Here is a 21,842-nt window from a genome sequence, read left to right on the forward strand (position 1 = left end):
AATAGAAGTGATGTGCTAGGATGTACAGAAAAATTGTTATGAATTTTTTTAATGTGCAGTTTTGTCCCATTCTTAGACATTAGCTGGTCTCAAACTAGTGCCTTTTTCTCTTAAACGATTCACCCCATTACCTTCAACTTTGGCATGAATCATTATCCAACTGAGGGGCACACATAGTCCAAATATCGTGAAGATCTCTTGACATAAAAGATGCGGCCGGAGCTTCAAATTATGTTTAATACTTCCTTCGCCAAGAGTGACTAAAATCTTAATAACTCAGCTATGACAGCTTCAAACCATCTGAAACTTTCCTGGGCCTTTAAAAGTCATGCAATAATACAGCTATGTGATAAACTTTCAAATCATTTACAGCGCCACCCAGTGGCGGACAAAAATCTCATTTTTTATACTTTTATGTACTGTGAAATGCCTGTTTGACTAAATGAACTAAAAAATGGTCAGAAAAGCTATGACACATTGGAACATTAAGGTTCGCAACTTTTATGACTTTTAAATAAAGGGCGTGGCCTCTATGCCAACTCAAAATCCGATGTCTCGCGAAAACGGTAAAAGTTGCTGTAATTGGACCTTGACGATCTGATATTTTTAAAACTTCATATATGGGATGGGAGTCCAATGTGAAACACACACCTACGAGCCTATTTTTTATCATAGTACGAGCGCCACCTAGTGGAAGCAAAAAATATAGCAAATCCTTAATGTTTTATTGTACTCTGCTGAGTCCCTTGAAGTGATATCCCTTAAATGTTTTCTGTAAAGACAGTGGCCATGCCTTATGCCCCCCACAAATCAGTACGATGTTTCGACAGTGGGTGTGGCCTATATGGCATTGAAAGTCACAAAATTGGAACAAAAAAGCTGCAGTAACTCCACCCATATTGTCCCACCTTGTCTAAATTTTACATATTTGGTAAGAGTTCTGCAATGAAGTCATCTACAACTACTTTTTCATCGTTCATAGTCCTTGTTCATAGCCCGACCTGTTCATACCCCAACGTGCACAGGTCTGCGAGGGCCCTTTATAGCTGCTTGCAGATCTAGTTATTATTTACTGTGAAGAACTTTTCCATTTTTGAGGGCCTAAACATGCACGAAAAGTAACCAAATTTTGCACAGTTGTTGGGCCTGGTTAAAAATTTTATATTTTAGTGTTTTCCTAAAACAATGCAAAAAAATGGCTCTGCAGCCTAAGGTCGAAAAATTGCAGCTGGCCCCGGTCTGTTTGACCTAGAGCGACAAATTTTTTTAGACATATGTAGGACCTAGAGACCTACAAAATAGCCAAACGCGAGCCATGTGCACAGATGTACAGAAATAGTTATGAATTTTTGAATGTGCATTTTTGGCCCATTTTTGCACGTTTGCAGGTCGCAAACTGCTCCTTGTTTCTCTTTAACGCTTTACTTGATCGCCTTCAAATTTGCCCTGATGCAATATCAGACATAGTAGCACAACTGGGCAAATTTTGGAGAAGAACCGCTGACATATATCATACGGGTGGGGCTTCAAAATATGTGTTCATTTTTTTCTTCGCCAAGAGTGACAAAAACCTTAATAACTCTGATCTACAAGCTTAAAAAATCTGAAACTTCATAGACACATGGAAACTTATGCCTTTAACACCTTTGAAAACATTTTTTTGAAATAGCTACTGGCGCGCCTAGTGGTTGATAAAAATGACATTTTTTAAACTTTCATGTATTGTGCTCAGTCTGTTTGCGTAAAATAACTGAAAATTGGTAAGAACAACATTAAGACATGGAATATTAAGGTTTTAAAATGTTTCGACTTTTCGATAATGGGCGTGATCTGCACGCCATCTCAAAAGTCAGATGTCCCGCTAACACGAAAAAAGTGGCTGTAATTGGCCCCAAAATGGCCTTATGAGTGGAAAATTGCCTCTCAGTCCTGGCCCATTTGACCAAAAGCTACAAAAATTTGTGGCCTCATGTAGGACCTGGAGCCCTACATAAAAGTCAGTGCGAGCCATGTGATCAGATGTACAGAAAAAGGGTTATGACTTTTTGAATGTGCACTTTTGGCCCGTTTTTGCTCATTTGCAGGTCCCGAACTGCTTTTTTCTCCCAAATGCTTGACCCGATCGACTTCAAATTTGCTGTTGTGTATTATCAGAGTGGGTGGCACAATTGATCCAAATTTTGTGAAGATCTTCTGACAAATATGATGGGGGCGGGGCTTCAAAATGTGTTTTTCTTCGCCACGTGACAGAAACCTTAATAACTCAGCTGTACAAGCAAAGAAAAATCTGAAACATTACAGAAACATCAACACTCATGCATTTCACACATCCGTGGAATATAATTTTGCATGACTGATAGGGCAACCAAATGGTGAACAAATGTCAGTCCAATGTCCTGCTAAAACGAACAAAGTTGCTGTATTTGGACCCAGATGGTCTTATCTTTTCGGAATTTCATATTTTTGATTGGTGTCCAATGCGGAACACTATCAACGTATTTTTTGTCGTAGTGTGAGCGTCACCTAGTGACAGCCAAAAATATAGCATTTTTTAAAACATTTTTATGTGCTCAGCTGAGCACAAAAAATACGTTTATAGGTGTGTTTCGTCAAAGTAATATCGCTGAAATTAAGTCAGACAAGACTCTATACAGGCCAGTTGACCTCCAAATTTTACGATGTTTCGATGATGGGCGTGGCTTCCACGTCCATTTTTATTCTGAAAATTTATCGGACCAGTAAAAGCTGCTGTAATTTGACCCAGATGATCTGATCTTCTCACAATTTGACACATTGGATGAGAGTCCATTCCTGAAGACATCGACAAACATATATTCCTAGACCTAGTGGCAGCCAAAAATGTCATTAGTCGAAACATTACAGTCAATCCTGTTTGGTTTGACCTACAGTTACCAAGCTTTTTAGGCATATGTAGGACTGTTAGACATACAAAAAAAGTTAATGGGAATCGTGTGCTAGGATGTACAGAAAATAATTATGATTTTTTTTAATGCACATCTTCGCCCCGTTCTTGTACTTCGGCTGGTCTCACACTCGTGCCTTCTTTTCTTAAACGGTTCACCCAATTAAGTTCTACGTTGGCATGGACCAATATCAGACTTAGCGGCACAAATATCCCAAAAATCGTGAAGATCCCATGTAATGTAAGATGTGGGTGGAGCTTCAAATTATGTTGAATATTTCCTTCGCCAAGTGTGACAAAATCCTTAATAACGCAGCTGTAACAGCTTCAAACCATCTGAAGCTTTGTAGGGACTTTAAAAGTTGTGCCCTTACTACAGCTATGTGATAAACTTCCAAATCATTTACAGCGCCACTTAGTGACGGATAAAAATCTTACTTTCTACACTTTCATGTACTGTGCAATGCCTGAGTAAATTAACTGAAAAATGGTCAGAAAAGCTTTGAAACATGGGTAAATGAAAGTTCTCAACTTTTATGACTTTTCAATTAAGGCCGTGGCCTGTATGCTAACTCAAAGTCCTATGTCTTGCCAAAACGGTAAAAGTTGCTTTAATTGGACCAAGATGATCTGATCTTTTAAAACATAATAGATGGGATCAGAGTCCAATGTGAAACACACCTAACCAGCCTATTTTTAATTGTAGTGGGAGCAAAATATATAGCAACCGCGCCAAGGGTCCTTTCTCCTGTCATACAGTCCCACAGTGCCCCTGGTCTCAAGCCAGCCAGCAACAGGCTGGTACAGGCACTGGTGAAAATGACTGGTGCAGTCCAGTTCTGAAGTCCCAGGCCGTCGACCGGGATCATTCAGCAGGGTGGCCTCATCCACCACTGGTGTCCGTCCGGCCTCAGTAGTAGGCCTCAAGCCAGCATCATCCAGGTGCCCCTCGAAATCACCATACCCGCCGGTATGGTCCTGGTATACATCGGAGCGGGTCAGCTGGTGGTGGTGCCACAGCAGGTTTTGACCCAGGCACGGGCTGGTCCGAGCTTTCACTCCGGCTCCTGCAGAACCACAGAACATCCATTTGGCAACGCCATCACGTGGTTTTCATGCTGAGTGTCTCACCCTTACTCCTGTCGCACTGGGGCCCCTGGTGTCACATCCGCCCAGGACTGGACTGTGTACTTAGGGTGTCAGACTGGTGAATACCCTGTGGGGTTTTTGTTAAGCCTTTCTGGGTGTTCCGGGGGGAGCTGTGTGGCGGGCACTAGTAACAGGTCTCTCACCCAGTAGTCATGTTGTTATGAACCTTTGATAAAGCATCAAAGGTTCATTCCAACATGCCTATGATTATTTGGACAATGTTGTGCAGTTTTGTGATGGCATGCGAAGAGTAGAGACGTACACTAGCACAGCTATGTGTGGTTTCTTTGTCTTGCCACAGTGGTCTGTCTACATCCGCTTACAAAAGCAAAACTGTGTTCTCTTTTGCTGATTGATTGAATGAAGACGTAAGCGAGTGCAAGCTTTTGCTCGTCTGTGCCAATGCCATCGAGACAAAAGGAGCAAACATTTTCCTCCTGTTAATCGGCACTAACGTGTACAAATATATTACTGTTTGAGTCGCGGTTCAATTAATTCACTTCAAAGTTAAACGAATGTTGTATGTTCGTACTCTAACCCTAACCCATTGTAAATGAAGCAGGTGTAACATATTTAGTATGTATTGTGTTTTCATTTATTCACATTTGTTTCCTGTTTTGAATTAATGTGTTAGCGCGTTTGATTGACGTGCGCATAAGAGAGGAGGGAGAGGAGAGAGATTTGACCACGGCTGTTTTAGCACGGCATTCACGGCTTCATAGTGAATGGGACCCGTGCAGCTTCGCCTTCGGAGACCCGAGAAGCCCTTTTTAGGCTTATGCAATGAAGTGTTCCAAGCAAACTTAACACAAGCGACTGAGTTGATGATCCCCACGCATGCGTAGTTCGACTTCCCAAGGAATGGTAGGAATGTGTGATGCTGCGCGGCGCATCGCAACTGATCGCAGACGCAAGCAGTGGGCGCGGGTTTGCGTCTGTCGTTGCGCTGGGCGATTCCACCACATCCGTCGCGCTCCGCTCCATTGTGAAATGCTTGGAATGCCACTATAAAATGGAAATAAAATGTTAACACATTAACATATGTTCGTATTAAATGTACTGCAGAGTATAGTACGGACAAATGCATTTTAACAGCCGATATGGGAATATTCAAACTAGAGTGTTTGGATAGGATTTCCCATATCCTATTACAACAGGCAGTCTCTCACAAACAAAAGGTAAATGTTGCTGACATGAAAATTGTATTCGTCTCCCATTTCGGATAACACATTTTGGAATAATTTGTAGTGTTTTGGGGCATTGATTTCGCGTGACCTTCTTTGATGAGCAAAACCTGGCAATACAGTAGTTCTACTTAAGCAAAAAAAAAAAAAGAAGGGAATGCGCACTGTTGAATGTGGCATCTAATTCGCAGGAGTGGGGAAACTTCATCCATTTTTTGTCATTAGCTTATGTTAATGTGTTAACATTTTATTTCTATTTTATTTTTACATTATTTCTAATTTAAAGAATATTACATCAATGCTACTTAGACAGTACCATTGAATAGAAAATGGGTCGATGTTTTGTTTTTTGTTTTCGAAAAACAAAAACCAAACAACTTTGAAAGCTCGAATAATGTAACGAGTCTTCAAGCCTGCTTGTGAATAGTTGAGGTACTAGCCGTATCCCCTAGTGGTTAGAACGAGTAGCTATGGACCCACACACAAATGCCCAGATATGCTTTTGCAGATCCCTTCACGCATTTACAAATCCCTGCACGCATTTTTGAATCCTTTGCCGCCACAGGACTGTAGCAAAAGTCACATGGAAGATTCCAGGAAATCCAGGAAAAGGCCAAATGTTCGTAGATCACCCTGATTACAGACCTATGTATGCATTCAGCTCAAATCAATGTATACATTTTGACTATCATCGCGCATTTGTGGGTTTTTGTTGCGCATTTGTGAACCTCGTTACACATGTGTGATTTATGTTGCACATTTGTGGATTTCTGTTGCGCATTTGTGAATCTCTTTACACATGTGTGATTTATGTTGCACATTTGTGGATTTCTGTTGCGCATTTGTGAATCTCTTTACACATTTGTGGTTCTCGTTGCACCTTAAGTGACTTTGGTTACACATTTGTGGATTGAAATACGCATTCGTGAATTGAAATACGCATTTGTGAATACTTTTGCTACAAATGAAATACACATTCGTGACTTTGGTCACACATTTGTGGATTCAAATAAGCATTTGTGAATTGAAATACGCATTTGTGAATACTTTTGCTAGAGTTTTGACCTCATAGAATTGCTCTCATTCATTAACATCGGTGTGTTGTGCTATGGAACAGCGCAACGCAATGGAGTTAACCGTGGGTATGAGGTGGAATTGCCCTGTCAGCCCTAGCGGGATTTTTTGCAGAGCAAGCAATTTCCATGTCCCCCCTCATGTGCTTTGAGATGCAGAGCTTTCAGGGAAGTGCATGCTACCATCTGAGATGTTTTTTTTCTCATCCCTGACACACTTGGACACCCGCTACAGTTGCTGTTTGATGCATGTGTAAGTGGTGGACTTAGTCTGGTCTTTGCTTGAGTGGTGCTGATTAGATTAGTAACAGCTGCTTCCAACTGAAGATGGAAAGGTACTCTAACTGAGCCAATCAGGCTAGACATGCTGGCCAGAGGCACGTCACAATCAAGGGCGGAGTTCCAATCCTTTATTTAAAGACAGTGGTTAAGGGGGCTGGGTGGCTCCCGGTGGTGGACGTGAGGGCTGTGGACGGGTCAACAAACTCAATTGAGGACAATGCTATCAAGAGGTGGCTGGACCTGGAGGGGTGGGCAGCCAAGTGACCAAGGCCCTGCTGAGTTCCAGCCTGACTGCAGTGTGAGAAGGGCCTGTGTACGCAAGTGGCAGAGGCTGGAGCTTCTGCCACAATAGCATGATTTCTCCTGGCCGCAGCATTTTGTGCTCAACCCCTGCCAGTGGCTGCCTGCTGTGCCCTTTCCTCTGTGTCTTGAGCGGTAACCCCCCCCCCAACAGACTCTTGGAAGCCAGACGGACCGTATGTTTTTAGTTGCAGTGTGTTTTAGTTGGACTTTTAGTTTTTTAAAGGACAGTTGCATGCATTTTATGATTGACTTTTAGTATTTAAGGTTGGACAATGGCCACGAAAGAATAAACTGTTTTAAATAGAGTTCTGTAGTGGTTCTTCAAGCACTGCTCTCCCCCGTGATTAATAAAAGGACCAAAAGGGAGGTGGTGAGGGAAAGGTTCGGCAGGCTTGGCTGTCGTCCCGCCCCCTCTGTGACAAGTGTTCCGTGATCCAATGCCAGTTTGCTTCAACAACGAGAAGTAGAAAGGAGCCGACGTCGCTGATGGACATGTTTGCCGACGCTCACCTTCGGCTGGCGTTTCAGCGTCTCTCGGCATGTTGTTTATGCAGTGGTGGTCTGTCAGGGCCAGCAAGGCCTTCTCTGCTAGGCTAAAACAACCTGATAAGTATAATAATTATAACTACAATAAAAGTCAATTTCATTTTACAATTATTTTTACTAAAGCTATATTATATATTTACAGTGGGCCCCCGTGTTACGAACTTAATCCGTTCAGCGGCTACGCGCGTAACTCGAATTGCTCGTATGAGGGGCAATCCAACCCTATGTTAATTAGTGAATGCGTGCAAAAACTTTAGGTAAAAACATCACAACTTTATACACATATTGAAAATTAGTAACATAATCTACTGTACAGCTAAGTTAAATATACAAAGGAAAAATGATATTTACCTTTGGGGCGACGTGACTTGAGCTGGGTGGAGGCGGAGGGGAGCAGAGACAAACCCGCAGAATTTATCTATATATTTTCTTAACCGAGAACTTTTCTCCAACTAGAACATATCACCGGCGATTTCCTTCTCTTTAATCCATAATAGAAGAAGCCTCTGCATGTTGTTGTTGACCGAGGTCCGTCCCCCTGGCAAGGAAAGTATTGCTCTTAGAAGATTGCCGAGCGGTTACGGCCATACTCACGATCAAGGTTAACTATGCGTGCGCCTCCTTCGTATTTTTTTCCCTCCTGCTTCGTTTCTATTGTCATCATCCTCTTACTTCTTCCTTTAGCGCCACTAGCAATTTTAGAAGTCATGTCTAACATAAAGTTTGCAAAGTCTTCACAACACCGACCAGCTGTGCCATCAAGCTAGATGAAGGCGTTCGGCCAATAGCATATCAGCATTTCTTTGATTGACGTGACGCCGGCCAATAGCATATCTGCATCTCCGTGACTGAGACCAGGACTGTGACCTTAATCGACCAATAGCATATCGGCATCTCAGTGACTGACACCGTGACTGAGAGTGACATTGTAAGAGCAATAGCATATCGGCGTTACCGTGACATGCGAGAACAGTTGATTTTGTTGATGCAGCAAAGCGAAAAAAAATAGTACGGACACATTGACCGGCATTGTTGGATTGTTTGTAAGACGAAAGGTTTGTGCGTAAGAGGGGGACAAAAAACGCCGCGGTCCACGTTCGTAAGATGAAAAGTTCGTGAAAGAGGGAGTTCTTAACCGGGGGCCCACTGTATATATATATATATATATATATATATAATATATATATATATATATATATATATATATATATCCGTTATTTTTGTGTCATTTTATATCCATTTGCTCGCGCTCCTTGCAGTGCTGTTGTTTTATGTAAGTTTTTAGTCAATTAGAATTCAGCAAACTTTTGTCGCTATCCTGTGTGAAATCTGCCTTTGCCAGAAGCCAGGGCATTCGCATCAACACGTCGCAGACTTCTGCACAAGTGCAGATGGTTATGTCAGTGGCTCTAATGCTTAATAGACAGCTGTTATAGTCAATCAGCCATAAGTTCGCCATCAAGAGGCCTCACGTTGAACGTGATGCGACTGGATGCTCACTGCACGAAGGCGGTGGTATATTGATCCACCGTGTTTAACGTTGGAAGTAGTTAAATAAAGTTTTTAAAAAAATGTAATAAAAGTATAAAAAAAATGTTGCTCAACTATAAGCTCACAGCAACCATAAGCCATAGCATACATCAAAGCCAGACCCGCGGACATAACAAGAAAATTCAACTCTGCTCGCTTTTTTTTAAACCCACAATTGCTGAAGAAGAACAAAATGGAAATTGGACCAATGTGACTTTCAGCATTGGCCTCCATGTCAATACAAAAGGATTTATTATTGGAAATAAAATGCAGAAACTCTACAAGCAAGTCATTGAAGGCTTTCTGAGGAAAGAAAGAAAGAAGAATGGATTTTGAATTGAAAGAAGCGGGAGACACGTTTTGGTGAGTCAAGGATTTTTTTCATTTTTAATATGTTTTTGTAATTTTTTGTTCATTCCATTAGTGGTAAAGAAATAATTTTATGTTCTTAAAGTGTGATTGGTTATCTAGCGTACAATCTTTTTAAAGCTTGCCTACTTTTGATGTCACGTTCTGTCTGGGTTTTTTCCTATTGTGGCTTTATTTTGTGGAGTTTGACTTATTTTGCTTTTGGATTTGTGTTTTTCCATGGCATCTGTCGTTAGTGTAATTTGTGTCACCCGTCATGAGCGTTTTCAAGCTCTCTTGTAGCTCTAGTGTTTCGTAGTTCACTCAGCTTCTGCGAGTCATAAATCGTTTTATTGAGTCCATCTCATCCTGCCTCCCTGCATTGTAGATCCACCTTCCCACATCCGTCACCAACATGCCGCGCCAACATGAAACTTGGTGACCTTCATAAAACTTTGTGGACAAAAAATATAAAATTATTACTGTTTTAAGCGGACAAATAATATAAAATTATTACTATTTCAAGTTCCGGCAGTATCACATATAATGATAACTATCAATTGCTGATGCAGTTTTATTGATGCTTAAAGGCTCCGGAAAATAGCCTGTGTAGCCCAGTAACTTTGTGGACAAATAATATAAAATTATTACTATTTTAAGCAGACAAATAATATAAAATTATTAGTATTTTAAGTTCCGGCAGTATCACATATAATGATAAGTATTAATTGCTGATATGGTTTTACTGATGTTTAAAGGCTCCGGAAAATAGCCTGTGTAGACCAATAATGCGTACGAGTGCTTCTGAGGGGGCTGCATCACTGAAGGCCTAAGTGTGAAACACATGGACCGCCACTGTGCCAAAGCTATAAAGTGAACCCTTGTTTATCTCAGTAGATAGGTTCTGGAACCAGCTGCAATAACCAAAAATCCGCGAAGTAGCGCCCACATTTTTCACAAATTATTATTATTTTTTAATTATTTATTTTACATGAAATGTCTTCATGCTATACATATTATTTAAGACAAATATTACTACAGTACACATATTTACTTAAATCTTAAATGACTAAACCTTATACACTGGACAGTAAGTGAACTGTTCCCCCTTTCCTTTGAAGTCTCGCGCAGCGGCCCAAATTAATGTCTAATCTGTACATGGTCAGATTATTACAATAGAGGGTTACACTTGAAATACCATTTTGTTACCACGCGGCGTTTAAGTACGTACCGCACCGCCGCCCTTTTCACAGTTTTATAGACTTCTCTATCTCTTTACTTGATAGGGACTAGTATTCTCAAGGTTTTCACAGATGGCATAGACCCCTTGTCTATCCTCTACGAGCATTTATGTATGTGTGTAAATTACTCACCAGTGGTGTCCTTACTTCTTCGGATTCACGTCAACCCTCAGCCTCCAGATGCGGAGTTGAGGCCCAGTCTCCAAAAAGGGTTTCACTGCCGTGGCCACGATCTTGCCCGGTTGTCGACTCTGCCTCTGGAAACCTCAGGTATCTTGTGATCCCGTGTTTCGGCATCAATTAAATGTCAGGTTCATCCACTAGACATTTGTAGAAAAACACCACTCAATGAAGGAGCAAAGACACCAAAACAGTTTTACTTGCGCAAGGAGAACGGACTGGCTCCAACCAGTGAATAGTCTCACCAGTCGTTCTGCAGTCCTCCGTTCCACCTTGCTTTTTTATTCAACACTATCACATGTCAAATTGGAACATATTTGCTGAGTCATTTATTTTGCCCGCTTATCAGCTCCAACCTCTCCTCTTCATGCGTCTCTTTTGGCAGGGGTCTGGCGTCATCCTCCAGTTAGGGATCTTGATTAGGGCCCAAAAGCCCTTGGCCTAGCTGCAAAACGTTCTTCCAATACAAGTTGCTTCTAATATGTTTAACTAATTGTTCAGTCTCTCGCTGCAAACAGCTTCTATATGGTTGAGCAAATGTACAATATAAAATTATTCCTACTTTTCTGCCCTCGCTGACGTTTCAGCTAGCTAGCCAGATAGTCAACTCCTCCAAAAAAGACACCTGTTGGTGATTCTTCCCCTTTTAAATCACTTTAGATGCTTTAAAGTAGGTGTAAAACTGAAACAAGAAAAACATGAAGACTATTTACATGCTGCGGCAAATAAAATACAACAAAGTAACTAGCCCACTTGAATGCCGCATGGCATAGCACGAGGTTTGATAAGCATGCTAACAGTTTCGAGCTAATGTGCTATCCGCTAGCTCGATGCTAATCCCAATAAGCGAACTGATTTCCCCCGTCTTTATGATACAAACATTCAGACAATAACCCCAACAAACGTGTACGACTCTAAACATAACAAACATATATACATACAGGCTGTGCTTGGCTCAAGACTTGAGAACTAGGGAGTGGTCGCCATTCAAGCATTCCTTTCTTGCTCGATGGGAAAACAGGAAGTGCACAATGCAACAGGATCCGGTTGTCCTTTCACATTCACGCAAACTTTTAAATGAACGAAATGAACAGTTTTTTAACCACAGAAACGGTACAATGGCTCATAAGGAGCCAGAACACCTACGCCGTGTCTTTCTCTGCCACAACAATGTGTGTGCCTTTTGCTGTGGGTGTGCCTCATGACTGACACGAATGTCCCTGTGGGACGGGAGTCGATTAAAACTCATACTGTGTAACTCATGAAACACACCCCGTTACACGTTGTTAACACAATGGCAGGAGGAAGAGACAGAGAAGCATACACCTTTGGGAATGACTTACCTAGATTTCTTCGCGAAAAAAATGGCATTTCAAATGTAAACTCTCCACTGTAATAAACTTTGATCATGCACAGATGAGATTTTAATTGAACGTCCAGGCCGCTACTAATACGACCGCAGCTGCACAAGACTTGAAATGAAAGGGGTTCACTATGTTCTTGTTCTGGGAGTCAGCAATCCAGATTGCTAAAGCATCTTCCATAGGGATGATCGTTTTATGATGAGTCATAACAACTGGCTTCACTGAATTGCCAAAGGTGATGGCAGCAGTCTTCCTCATGTTCACCTCATCCTTCTTAATGTAGCGAACGGCGGATTCATTCACTCCCAAATGGCGGGCGACAGCTACAGCTAGGCGTCGCAGAAGCGATTTCACGTAAAATATACATACGTAATGAAAAGAAAACCTGCGGTCGTGAATCCGTGTAGTGGTAAAATCAGCAATGTAGTGAATCCGCGTAATGGGAAAACAAATGTGGGATGTGGAAAATCCATGATAGTGGAACTGCGAAGTAGCGAGGGTTCACAGCAACAGGGATACGCAGACTGAGCCCAAAATGTAGCAAATTGATGATCCAGATTACTGGGACGTAAATCTTGTTGTAAGTGTTCTGTTTTTAATATTTTTTTAAAGCTCCGCGTCACAAACGCGTTCATGGTGGGCATTCCGGTCAGTGACTCGCCTTTTCTTGTAGTTGAAGCAAATTGGAGTTGGATGTCCTCTTCTCCGCCAATATGCAGTAGAGTCTGTTCCAGAGCACCCATCCACCTATCAATTTTCTCTCCTTCCATTATTTCAAGATATGAAACTGGATACAATGAAAAACAAAGCATAATGGCAGCTAGCTGATAGCCAAACAACACACCCCAAGTTCAACCAACCAATCAGGTACACCAACCAGTACAGCTCTCTCGAGTTACCAGGGTACAGAGGAGGAGACCCTCGGAGCTCAGAAAGTTCCGCACAGAGGGTCAGCGGAACCGTCCCTAACTGAAACATTTTTTTGTGTGAATTAAATGGGGATCTCTTTCCGCTATTTGGGTACAGCGGAAGAATTCCTGTGACGTGAAAGGAGCTATAGTCCCCCCAGGATGTCCTAGATCATGCCAGGGGCCTCCTCGTGTTGGCACATTCACCAGGAAGGCGTCCTAACCACCTCAACTGGCTACTCTCACTGTGAAGATACAGCGGCTCTACACTGAGTCCCTCCCAATCCCAGATCACAGAGCTTCTCAACCTATGTCTAAGGGAGCGCCCAGACATCATGCGGAGGAAACTCATCCTGAGACCTTGTTCTTTCAGTCTCGACCCAGTTTAGAAAATGGATGGATAGAAGGATGAAAAATGTTTTTTCTGAGTATGTTTATGCCTGCAGAAAAAAATGGTCAAATTAAACCAACCAATCGGCATTTGTTTGCACAACATGTTCCCTTCACTAAATGGAAACAAAGCCACAATCTGAATGCTGCGTAAATTTGGTTATAGTATGGAGTCTCGTCACACTTCAAATTACATCATGTACAATAAATGCAGACTTTGGAGCACCCAGCCTTAATTAATAGACAGCCGTTAATTTGTACACAGACCGCAAGAACTTCTTGATGTACCCAGGGTGTCATAAATATTCTAGGTCTTAAAAATTCCGCTTTGGATTTGCAGGCGGGTTGAAAGATAGTGTCAAGCATGTTTTTCCATATAACTTGCTATATTTTATTAGTAGCTCAGAGAACATTCAGGATAAGAAAAACAAAAAACAAAAAAACAATACCATCATTTCATAGGTGCACATCAGTGCTTTCAAAAAAAAAAGTAGGAGGTCATTTGCTGCCTGCTATCATCCGTAATCCATTCTTTTTGCAGTGAGCAGCAGGATTTGTCTGGGCTTTCTAACCCCATGACCCAATCCTGGTTAAGCTAAACAAAATGGAAGAAAAAAAAAAGTCTAAATGGCCTTTGTATCCTTTGATTTTACATCATGCCTCTATCATTGAAAAAGAGTTCGGATACCTCAGATGTTAAGTCATTAATTTTACAGTACAGACTTTATTGGTGGTTTGGAGGGGAGGGAGTTACGTTTTGCTGTCCAGTGTATAGAAAATGTCTTTTTTTTTTTTTTAAAGCATGGGCCTCTGCAGATTTGGTTTTAGAAGGAAGAAAATAGCAGTTGATTTGCACACAGAAAAGCACCTAATGGTGTTTGGGATTTTTTTTTTTGTCTGTATTGACAGGCCATTAAGTGTTCACGCCAACAACACAGGAACAATTGCTTCATCACAGCTGTGCTTCTTGAGCTGCCTCGAGTCAGAGAATCCGCGGCCGCAGGTCTGGCACGAGTAGAGCTTCTGGCCCGTGTGGATCTGCAGGTGCGACTTGAGCTGGTTGGACTGGTGGAACTTGCGGTGACAGTAGGTGCACTCAAAGGGCCTCTCCCCTGTGTGGATGCGCAGGTGACGGTAGAAGTTTCCGTCAGTGCGAAAGGCCTTGCCACACTGCTCGCACTTGTACGGCTTCTCGCCAGTGTGAATGCGCTCATGCTGCTTGAGGCTGCCGGCATGAATGAAGCCCTTGCCACAAATATTGCAGACGAAGGGCTTCTCGCCTGAGTGCGAGCGCTGGTGCGAGCGGAACGAGTACTTGTTGTGGAAGGCCTTGCCACACAAAGCACAGGAGAACTCCTTGTGCTCGCTGTGGCCCTTCTCGTGGAGCTTGAGCGAGCAGGCTGCACTGAAGCTGGCCAGGCAGATTTTACAGCTATATGGCTTAACCGGGAGCTTGTTCCTCTTCCTGGGAGAGAACACCTTGTGTTTGTCGTCCTCCGCATGGACATACTTTTGGTGGATCTGCAGACGGCAGTTGAAAAGGAAGGTCTTCCCACATAAGTCGCACATGAACGGCTTGCGTGCTCCGTGCACCAGCATGTGCGACTTGAGTTTGTTGTTATCTGAGAAGCTCTTTCCACAATCCTGGCAGATAAAAGGCTTCTCACCAGTGTGAATGCGCAGGTGCCGCTTCAAATTGTTGTTGAGACTGAAGCGGGCGCCGCAAACGTGGCAGGTGAATGGCTTCTCGCCTGTGTGTACCACGCTGTGCCGCTTGAGCGCCGTACCGGTGCGGTACGAGCGCCCGCACACGGTGCATGCAAATGGAGTGATGCCGGTGTGCTTGCGCTTGTGCACAGTCAGCGAGTGTGCATATTTGAAGGTCTCGTCGCACATGTTGCACTTGTACTTCTTGGCGTTGGTGTGAACCATTTGATGGAAACGTAGCGTGTCCTTGCTCTTGAAACCCTTGCTGCAGGTGGCACAGCTAAAGGGCCTCTCGTCTGTGTGCACCACCATGTGGCCCCGCAGCTGCACAGAGGTCTTGCAGGTCTTGCTGCACAATGGGCATTGCAGCGGCTCCTTCCACTTCTGAAGAGAGTCCAAGAGAAAGACAAAAAAACTTGAAAAATTCTTTAAATTCCTGAATAAATTGTGTGTGAAGGCGAAAACACTGAAGGGAGAGGCGTTGAAGGGCGGAATGACGTGGAATGTCTGAATGGCTTGAATCTGTGAAATATTCTGAATATGACAAAGTTGCACCGGTTTGAATAGGCCAAATAATGTAGAAGATACAAGGGGAAAACTGAAAAAAGTGGAATTGTGGGAAAATTTTGAACTGTGGGAAGAGGAAAATTGAATTCAAGCAATGGTGGGAATCAATTAAAGTTGGAACGGTGAAAATCGGATGAGTAATGGTGAAGAAAGGTTACAAAGTTTTGGTGAGGACGGTGAGAATGAATGAGGAATTATGGGTAATAATATTAAAAGAGTTATGAATTATTGGAATGTGTGAATATTAGTAATGATGAATGTGAAAGGAATGAATTATGAATTATTATAGGTGAAAAATACGGAATTGAGAAAATATTAATATGTATGAATTATTGGAATGGTGGGAATGATCCATGGGGTGAAATGAAAGAGTTAAATATTATGAATTTGAAATGGGAAAGCTTAAAATGTGAAATGTTAAATCTCCCATTGGAAAAGAATGGGCAATCCTCCCGTTGAATAGGAATTGTGAAATATTAAAGGGTGAAAAATATGGAATTATGAGAAAACAGTGAAATGTATGAATTACTGGAATGATCCCAAAGGCGAGATGTATGAGCTAAATATGGAAAATATGAAAAGTGAAAGCTGTCAATATGAAATGTAAAGTCACCCAATGTTAAAGCAATGGGATTTTTGGCGTGGAAAATGGAATTGTGGGAAATCTGTAAATAACTGAAATGAGAAAAATGGAAGCAGTCATTTCACGATTAATTGGAATAATATGAAATCGATATGAAATCGATATCAATATGAAAAAGGGAATGAGTTGAAACAGGCGGAATAAAAAAGAGGAATAACGTGTGAAGGCTTTCAACGCCTCTCTTCAGCGTTTTCACCTTAACGCAATTTCTTCAGGAATTTCACATTTTCTATAGTTAAGTGTGTGACAACAAATCAGTATATTGTGGGTGCAGCGTATAGTAATTTGTAGAATCAAATATGTATTTTGTGGCCACAATTACTGTAAAAAAACAAACAAAAAAAAAACGCAAATTTGAAACCATTCTATTAACATTAGTGACTAATATATAACTCATGGTTGGTTGGGGTTTGTTGTTTTTTTGGGTCGTGTGAGTTTTGTTTGCTTTTAAGTACATGTTTATGTTCCTTTGCGCTTGCCTGTCCTGTCTGTGTCTCGCTTGATTGATCTTGTGCACCTGCCTGTCTGTCTGTCTACCTGCCCTCCTAGTGTCATCCAATCAGCTTCCCCTGCTTCTTGTCTCTCTCCAGCTGTTTCGTCGGTAAGTGTGAAGTTTAAGTCCCTAGTTTGCATTCTGTTCTTGTGGGGTCATTGCTTGTTTTTTTTTTACTTTTATGCATTTTTCCTCACTATGTTGTAGGCGATATTTTCTCTTGGCTTCCCTGCATTTTTAGGTTCCCCTCCTTACACCCAATGCCCCTTCATGACAATAACACTATAAAACACGTTATTATATATTACAGTGATCCCTCACTAGTTCGCACCTCCCTTATCGCGCCCTCAGTGCATCGCAGATTTTTTTTTTCATTAAAAAAAAAAAAAAAGCCATATTGCGAAAAGACACGCTTGTGGAGGCTCCTTGCATGCCAGACAGACGAGTAAACTGTAAATACACGTGCCATGGGCACTCCTCGGACGTCGAGTGTACCGCAGTACACATATCTACTTAAATCTTAAATTATTAAACATTATAACGTCATTGTAGTATTGTTATCCCATCTCTTTCAGCTGTTCGAGTGTGATTTACTTCCTCCGCAACGACAAAAAAATGAAATAAATAAGTTGTACTGTTCTCAATTGACTGGCCAGGTAATATGTCAATCACCTCAAGAGGCACTCCAACAAGACACATGATTGGCTCTCGGCGCGACAATCGACTGATGTAAACCACTCCCGCTCAGAAGTTGAAATTCCCTCCCCATTGGTGCCTGCGTTGCTGGTTGAAAGATTGCCTGGCCGGTCAGTTGAGAACAGTAACCCCCCCCCCCCCCCCCTTTTTTTTTTTTTTTTTTTTTACAATTTGGGGTTAAAAAAAAAAAAATAGATCCCAAAAACTTTGTAAAGACAAACGTCCACTGCACAATTTTTCTGTGAAATAAATTGAATGGTTTAAAAATTTGGCCCCCAGCTTGATGATCAAGAAAAATGTTTTTTCTTCTATTGACTATTTGAGAACCATTGCACCATCTATAGCACAGGTGTCAAACTCAAGGCCCGTGGGCCAGATCCGGCCCGCCACATATTTTCACGCGGCCCACGAAACGCCCATTCCAATCCAAGTTTCCAGTCAAAATATCACATTTTCTAAGTCAATTTGAGATTGTTTAGGGGAAAATGCAAGCGCTTTTTGTCCTCACCCTCTCTCTAATTTCAAAACTAGTTGGAAGTGTGACAAAAACACCCAAAATGTATTTTATCAGTCATTCTGGCCCTATGACAGAAACTGTAACTGCAACGTGGCCCTCGATAAGAATGAGTTTGACACCCCTGATCTATAAGCTATATCTGTCTAACACAAGCTTACTCAAAATTATCAACGCAGAGGCAACAGACCACAAACAGCATTATGTTTCATGCTGTTGAAACTCAAAGGAAATTCCAACAACTTGTACAGCAAATTGATATGGTTGTATTGACACAAGGAATAATGTTAGCTAACTTAGTATGAATTTAAGACAGACTTATGCCTAGCTAGCTAGGACTTCATTTACCTCTCATTCCTCGCTGCTTTGTTCCTGCTCCGGGCGAGTAAATTTCTGATTTCCACCTGGGAGTTCCACATTATAAAAAGTAACGTAAGAAATGAACGGCACTGGTTCGCTTTTGTTTTGAAGTTACTCCCAGAAGCAAGGTCGGGACAAGATCTAGTTGTCATCTACTTGATCATCTTTTCCTCTCATTCTAAGTAAACAAAGCTGTGTTTTTTTTTGTTTTTGACTGACGTTCATTTTCCTGTGAGATCTAAACAAACATAGTGGACAAAGCTGTCAAAAATGTTTGTTACATGGTCAAGTTTTGCTGAACAAAAGAATAGACAGATGTTTAATATTTTGATTGTAAAAAATAAAAATAAAAAAATAAAATAAAAAATATGCATCCGAAGAACGCAAATGGATTTGAAAGTATGCTTCCCGTCAAAAGTTTTTTATGTCTAGAACGAAGGGACGTCGACACCGGCGTCACCAGACATATTTATACTAGGGCACAGTTAAAAAATAAAATAAAAAAATAATCACTTCACAGCGCACATTTTAATTTCTATGGTACTTCATTGTTACAGTATTCAATTCACATAAGAAATGCAGATATGGCTAAATGATATGGTAATTTGTTCACGTGCAGAGACCATATTTTTTTCCCTGAATAAAGAGTCCCATTCATTTTTAATGGCCAATTACACATTTGACATTTTAAGCTTTCCAATTTAACATTTACAACATTTATCTAATCCGTTTGTCCTTAGGATCACTCTCAACATTCCAATTCACACACTGCAGATTTTTTGCCATATTTTTTTTTTTCCCTAATTAACAGTCCCATTCACTTATAATGGCCAAATCGACATTTCACATTTAAAGCTTTGCGATTGCACAATCACAACATTTACCTTCGTTTAGCCTTAGGGATCACTCCTATCATTCCAATTATTCACGCATTGCGGATATTATTTCCATAAATCCATATTTTTATAACCAATTCAACAGCCATCCCCAAAAGGACAGAGTCCCATTTGTTGTCAATTGGAATTTTGGTTTAAGTACCCGATTTGCACGTGGAGAGTGCGTGGTTCCATCCCTCGCCAGGTTTACACTTTCTTCGTTCTCATATATATATATATATATTATATACACATTCTGTATATCTACATTTTGTATATCTACATTTTATATATATATTATATATATGTACAGTGGGCCCCCGGGTTACGAACTTAATCCATTCAGCGGCTACGCTCGTATCTCGAATTGCTCGTATAGCGGGCAATCCAAACCCATGTTAATTCGTGAATGCGTGCAACGCGCGCCGAAGCCTTAGGTAAAATCGACACACTGTATACATATATTAAAATTGAGTGACATAATCTGCTGTACACTTGCATTATATAATTCATACAATGGATAAATAGCTTTTACCTTTGAAACGACGAGACTTGAGCTGGATGTAAGCAGAGGGGGGCAGAGTCCAACGCTCAAAGTTAACACGGCGATAGATATGCTATTGGTCTTACAGTGTTACAGTAACTCTTTCAGTCAGGGTGCAAATCACGCAGATACTAAAACATCATCCTCTTATTTCTTTCTTTACCGCTGCTAGTAATTTTAGAAGCTATGTCTAACAGATAAAGTTTGCAAAGTCTTCACAACATTCCGTTTTTCACTAATTTTCTCTCCTTCCGTTCGGCCAATAGCATATCGGCATTTCGGTGATTGACGTGTGACGCCGGCCAATAGCATCTCCGTGAGTGAGACCGGGTGACCTTAATCGACCAATAGCATATTCGCATCTCCGTGACTGACTGATAATTATTCGCACTTTTTTTTTTAAACGGTTGGAATGTATTGACAATTAATTTTAAAAAAAAAACACACATTTAAACCAATGACAATTCTTTGTCCTGCAATCGGCACATTTAATTTCATGTCAGCTGTTTTTCCCTTTAGCTGTACAAACACTACACTTAAATGGTAATATATTTAGACACCGTGAGTGAGACAGTCAGTGTGACGTTGTAAGACCAATAGCGTTCACGTTACTGCCACAAGTATCTACTGATGATTGATGATGTCGCTACTGTTGATTTTATTGACGCAATTAAACGAGAACATTTCTTCATACTCAATGGCCGGCATGTCGAATTGCTCGTAAGGCGAGAGGTTTGTTCGTAAGCGGAGGACAAAAATCTCCCTGATCCACGCTCGTAAGGCGAATTGTTCGTAAATCAGGGTGCTCGTAAGCCGGGGGCCGACTGTATTTTGATACTTCCAATTTCATATTCTACATATTCATGAGAAGACTGCATGCATTTTTTTATTGAAATATTTATCCTTTTCCCACAAATTCTCATTTTCTACTTCAGTCTCATTGACTTGACTTGACATTTGGTGAATTGACATGTAACTATAAACATTTACCTAAAAACAGTTTATTAAATTTGACATAAGTTCATTCATTATATTTAATACTTTATAATAATCTGTCATCATAATTTATAAAAAAATATATAAAAATGTATTTATTTACATTTAAGTATTCACAAAAACAATCATAATTACAATTACACTTTTTCAAATTCTTATGATTTTCTTGTGTGTTAACAATCTGATAATTTCAGTTTTCACCTATTCAAGCATTATTCAAACATTCAACACGATTCCAACATCATCCAGTCTTAGTCACATTCCATCAACACTTTTAAATGAGGGTTTTTGCACTTTAGTGATAATAGATCCAAAAACATATAAAAAGATGAATTGCTCTTCATTTTTGTTTTTACCAGTAAAGGTTTAGAAGTCTAGAGTAAAGAGCATAAGTAGGCCAGATGCATTACCGCAGTAAATGTCAGGTGGTAGTCAAAGATCTAGACAGCAACATACTGTAGTCTGATATGATTGTGTAGTTAAAAAAAAATAGTTTTCTATGATAAATAAGCGCTAAATGTTTTTTTTCATGCACTTTGCATGAATTCTTTGTACCCCAGCACAATATTAGGTCTAGTGATGCCCCTGGACGGAGACAAACGAGAGCCCTGGGTATCAACTTGCTTCACCCATGGAAACAATCGTGTTCATTGAGGCAATACATTTAGATTATTATTTATTCAAGAAAGTTATGTCTTTTGGTTTTCTCCAACATTTGCATCTTTTGCGGAAGCATGGTGTGAATGTAAGACCAACTACTCGCGTTCTCACTGCAGTGTGTAAAATAACATCGCTGCATTGCCTTTTGGTGAATAAGGCTGAATTAATCTTGGTTTATGCTTGACGCATCCACGAGCTCCAATCGGCTCCACGCATCAAAATGTCATTTCAGCAACCACACCCTTCCACGTAGAGTCTGCAAGAGCCAGATATTCTGGCAACGCATACGTTCCAGAATTTTCGCACGAAAATCATGGCGGATGAAATATTGCTTGTTGAAGTTCAGCGGTACAAAGACCTTTATGA

General features: G+C 41.0%; 1 protein-coding gene across 2 annotated transcripts in view; it reads right to left on the minus strand.

Moving 5' to 3' along the window:
• Positions 1-415: 415 nt before the first annotated feature.
• LOC148416368 (uncharacterized) overlaps positions 416-21,842 on the minus strand; it is a 40,920-nt gene continuing 19,493 nt past the window's right edge. Inside the window, exons 5-8 of one of the 2 annotated variants that reach the window (XR_015867162.1) lie at positions 11,005-15,512; positions 10,712-10,899; positions 7,812-7,998; positions 416-5,077 (exon numbers count right to left, since the gene is read on the minus strand). Coding sequence is in view for 1 of the 2 variants with exons in the window: in XM_088427047.1 (XP_088283173.1) it covers positions 14,343-15,512 (1,170 nt within the window). In the remaining variant the exon portion in view is untranslated. Of the gene's footprint in view, positions 5,078-7,811; positions 7,999-10,711; positions 10,900-10,950; positions 15,513-21,842 lie in introns of those variants that run through there. The other variant, XM_088427047.1, reaches the window with a different exon arrangement.

The sequence above is a fragment of the Hippichthys cyanospilos genome, chromosome 11 (genome assembly GCF_059441005.1).
Source record: "Hippichthys cyanospilos isolate Australia breed blue-spotted pipefish chromosome 11, RoL_Hcya_1.0, whole genome shotgun sequence".
Lineage (NCBI taxonomy): Eukaryota > Metazoa > Chordata > Actinopteri > Syngnathiformes > Syngnathidae > Hippichthys > Hippichthys cyanospilos.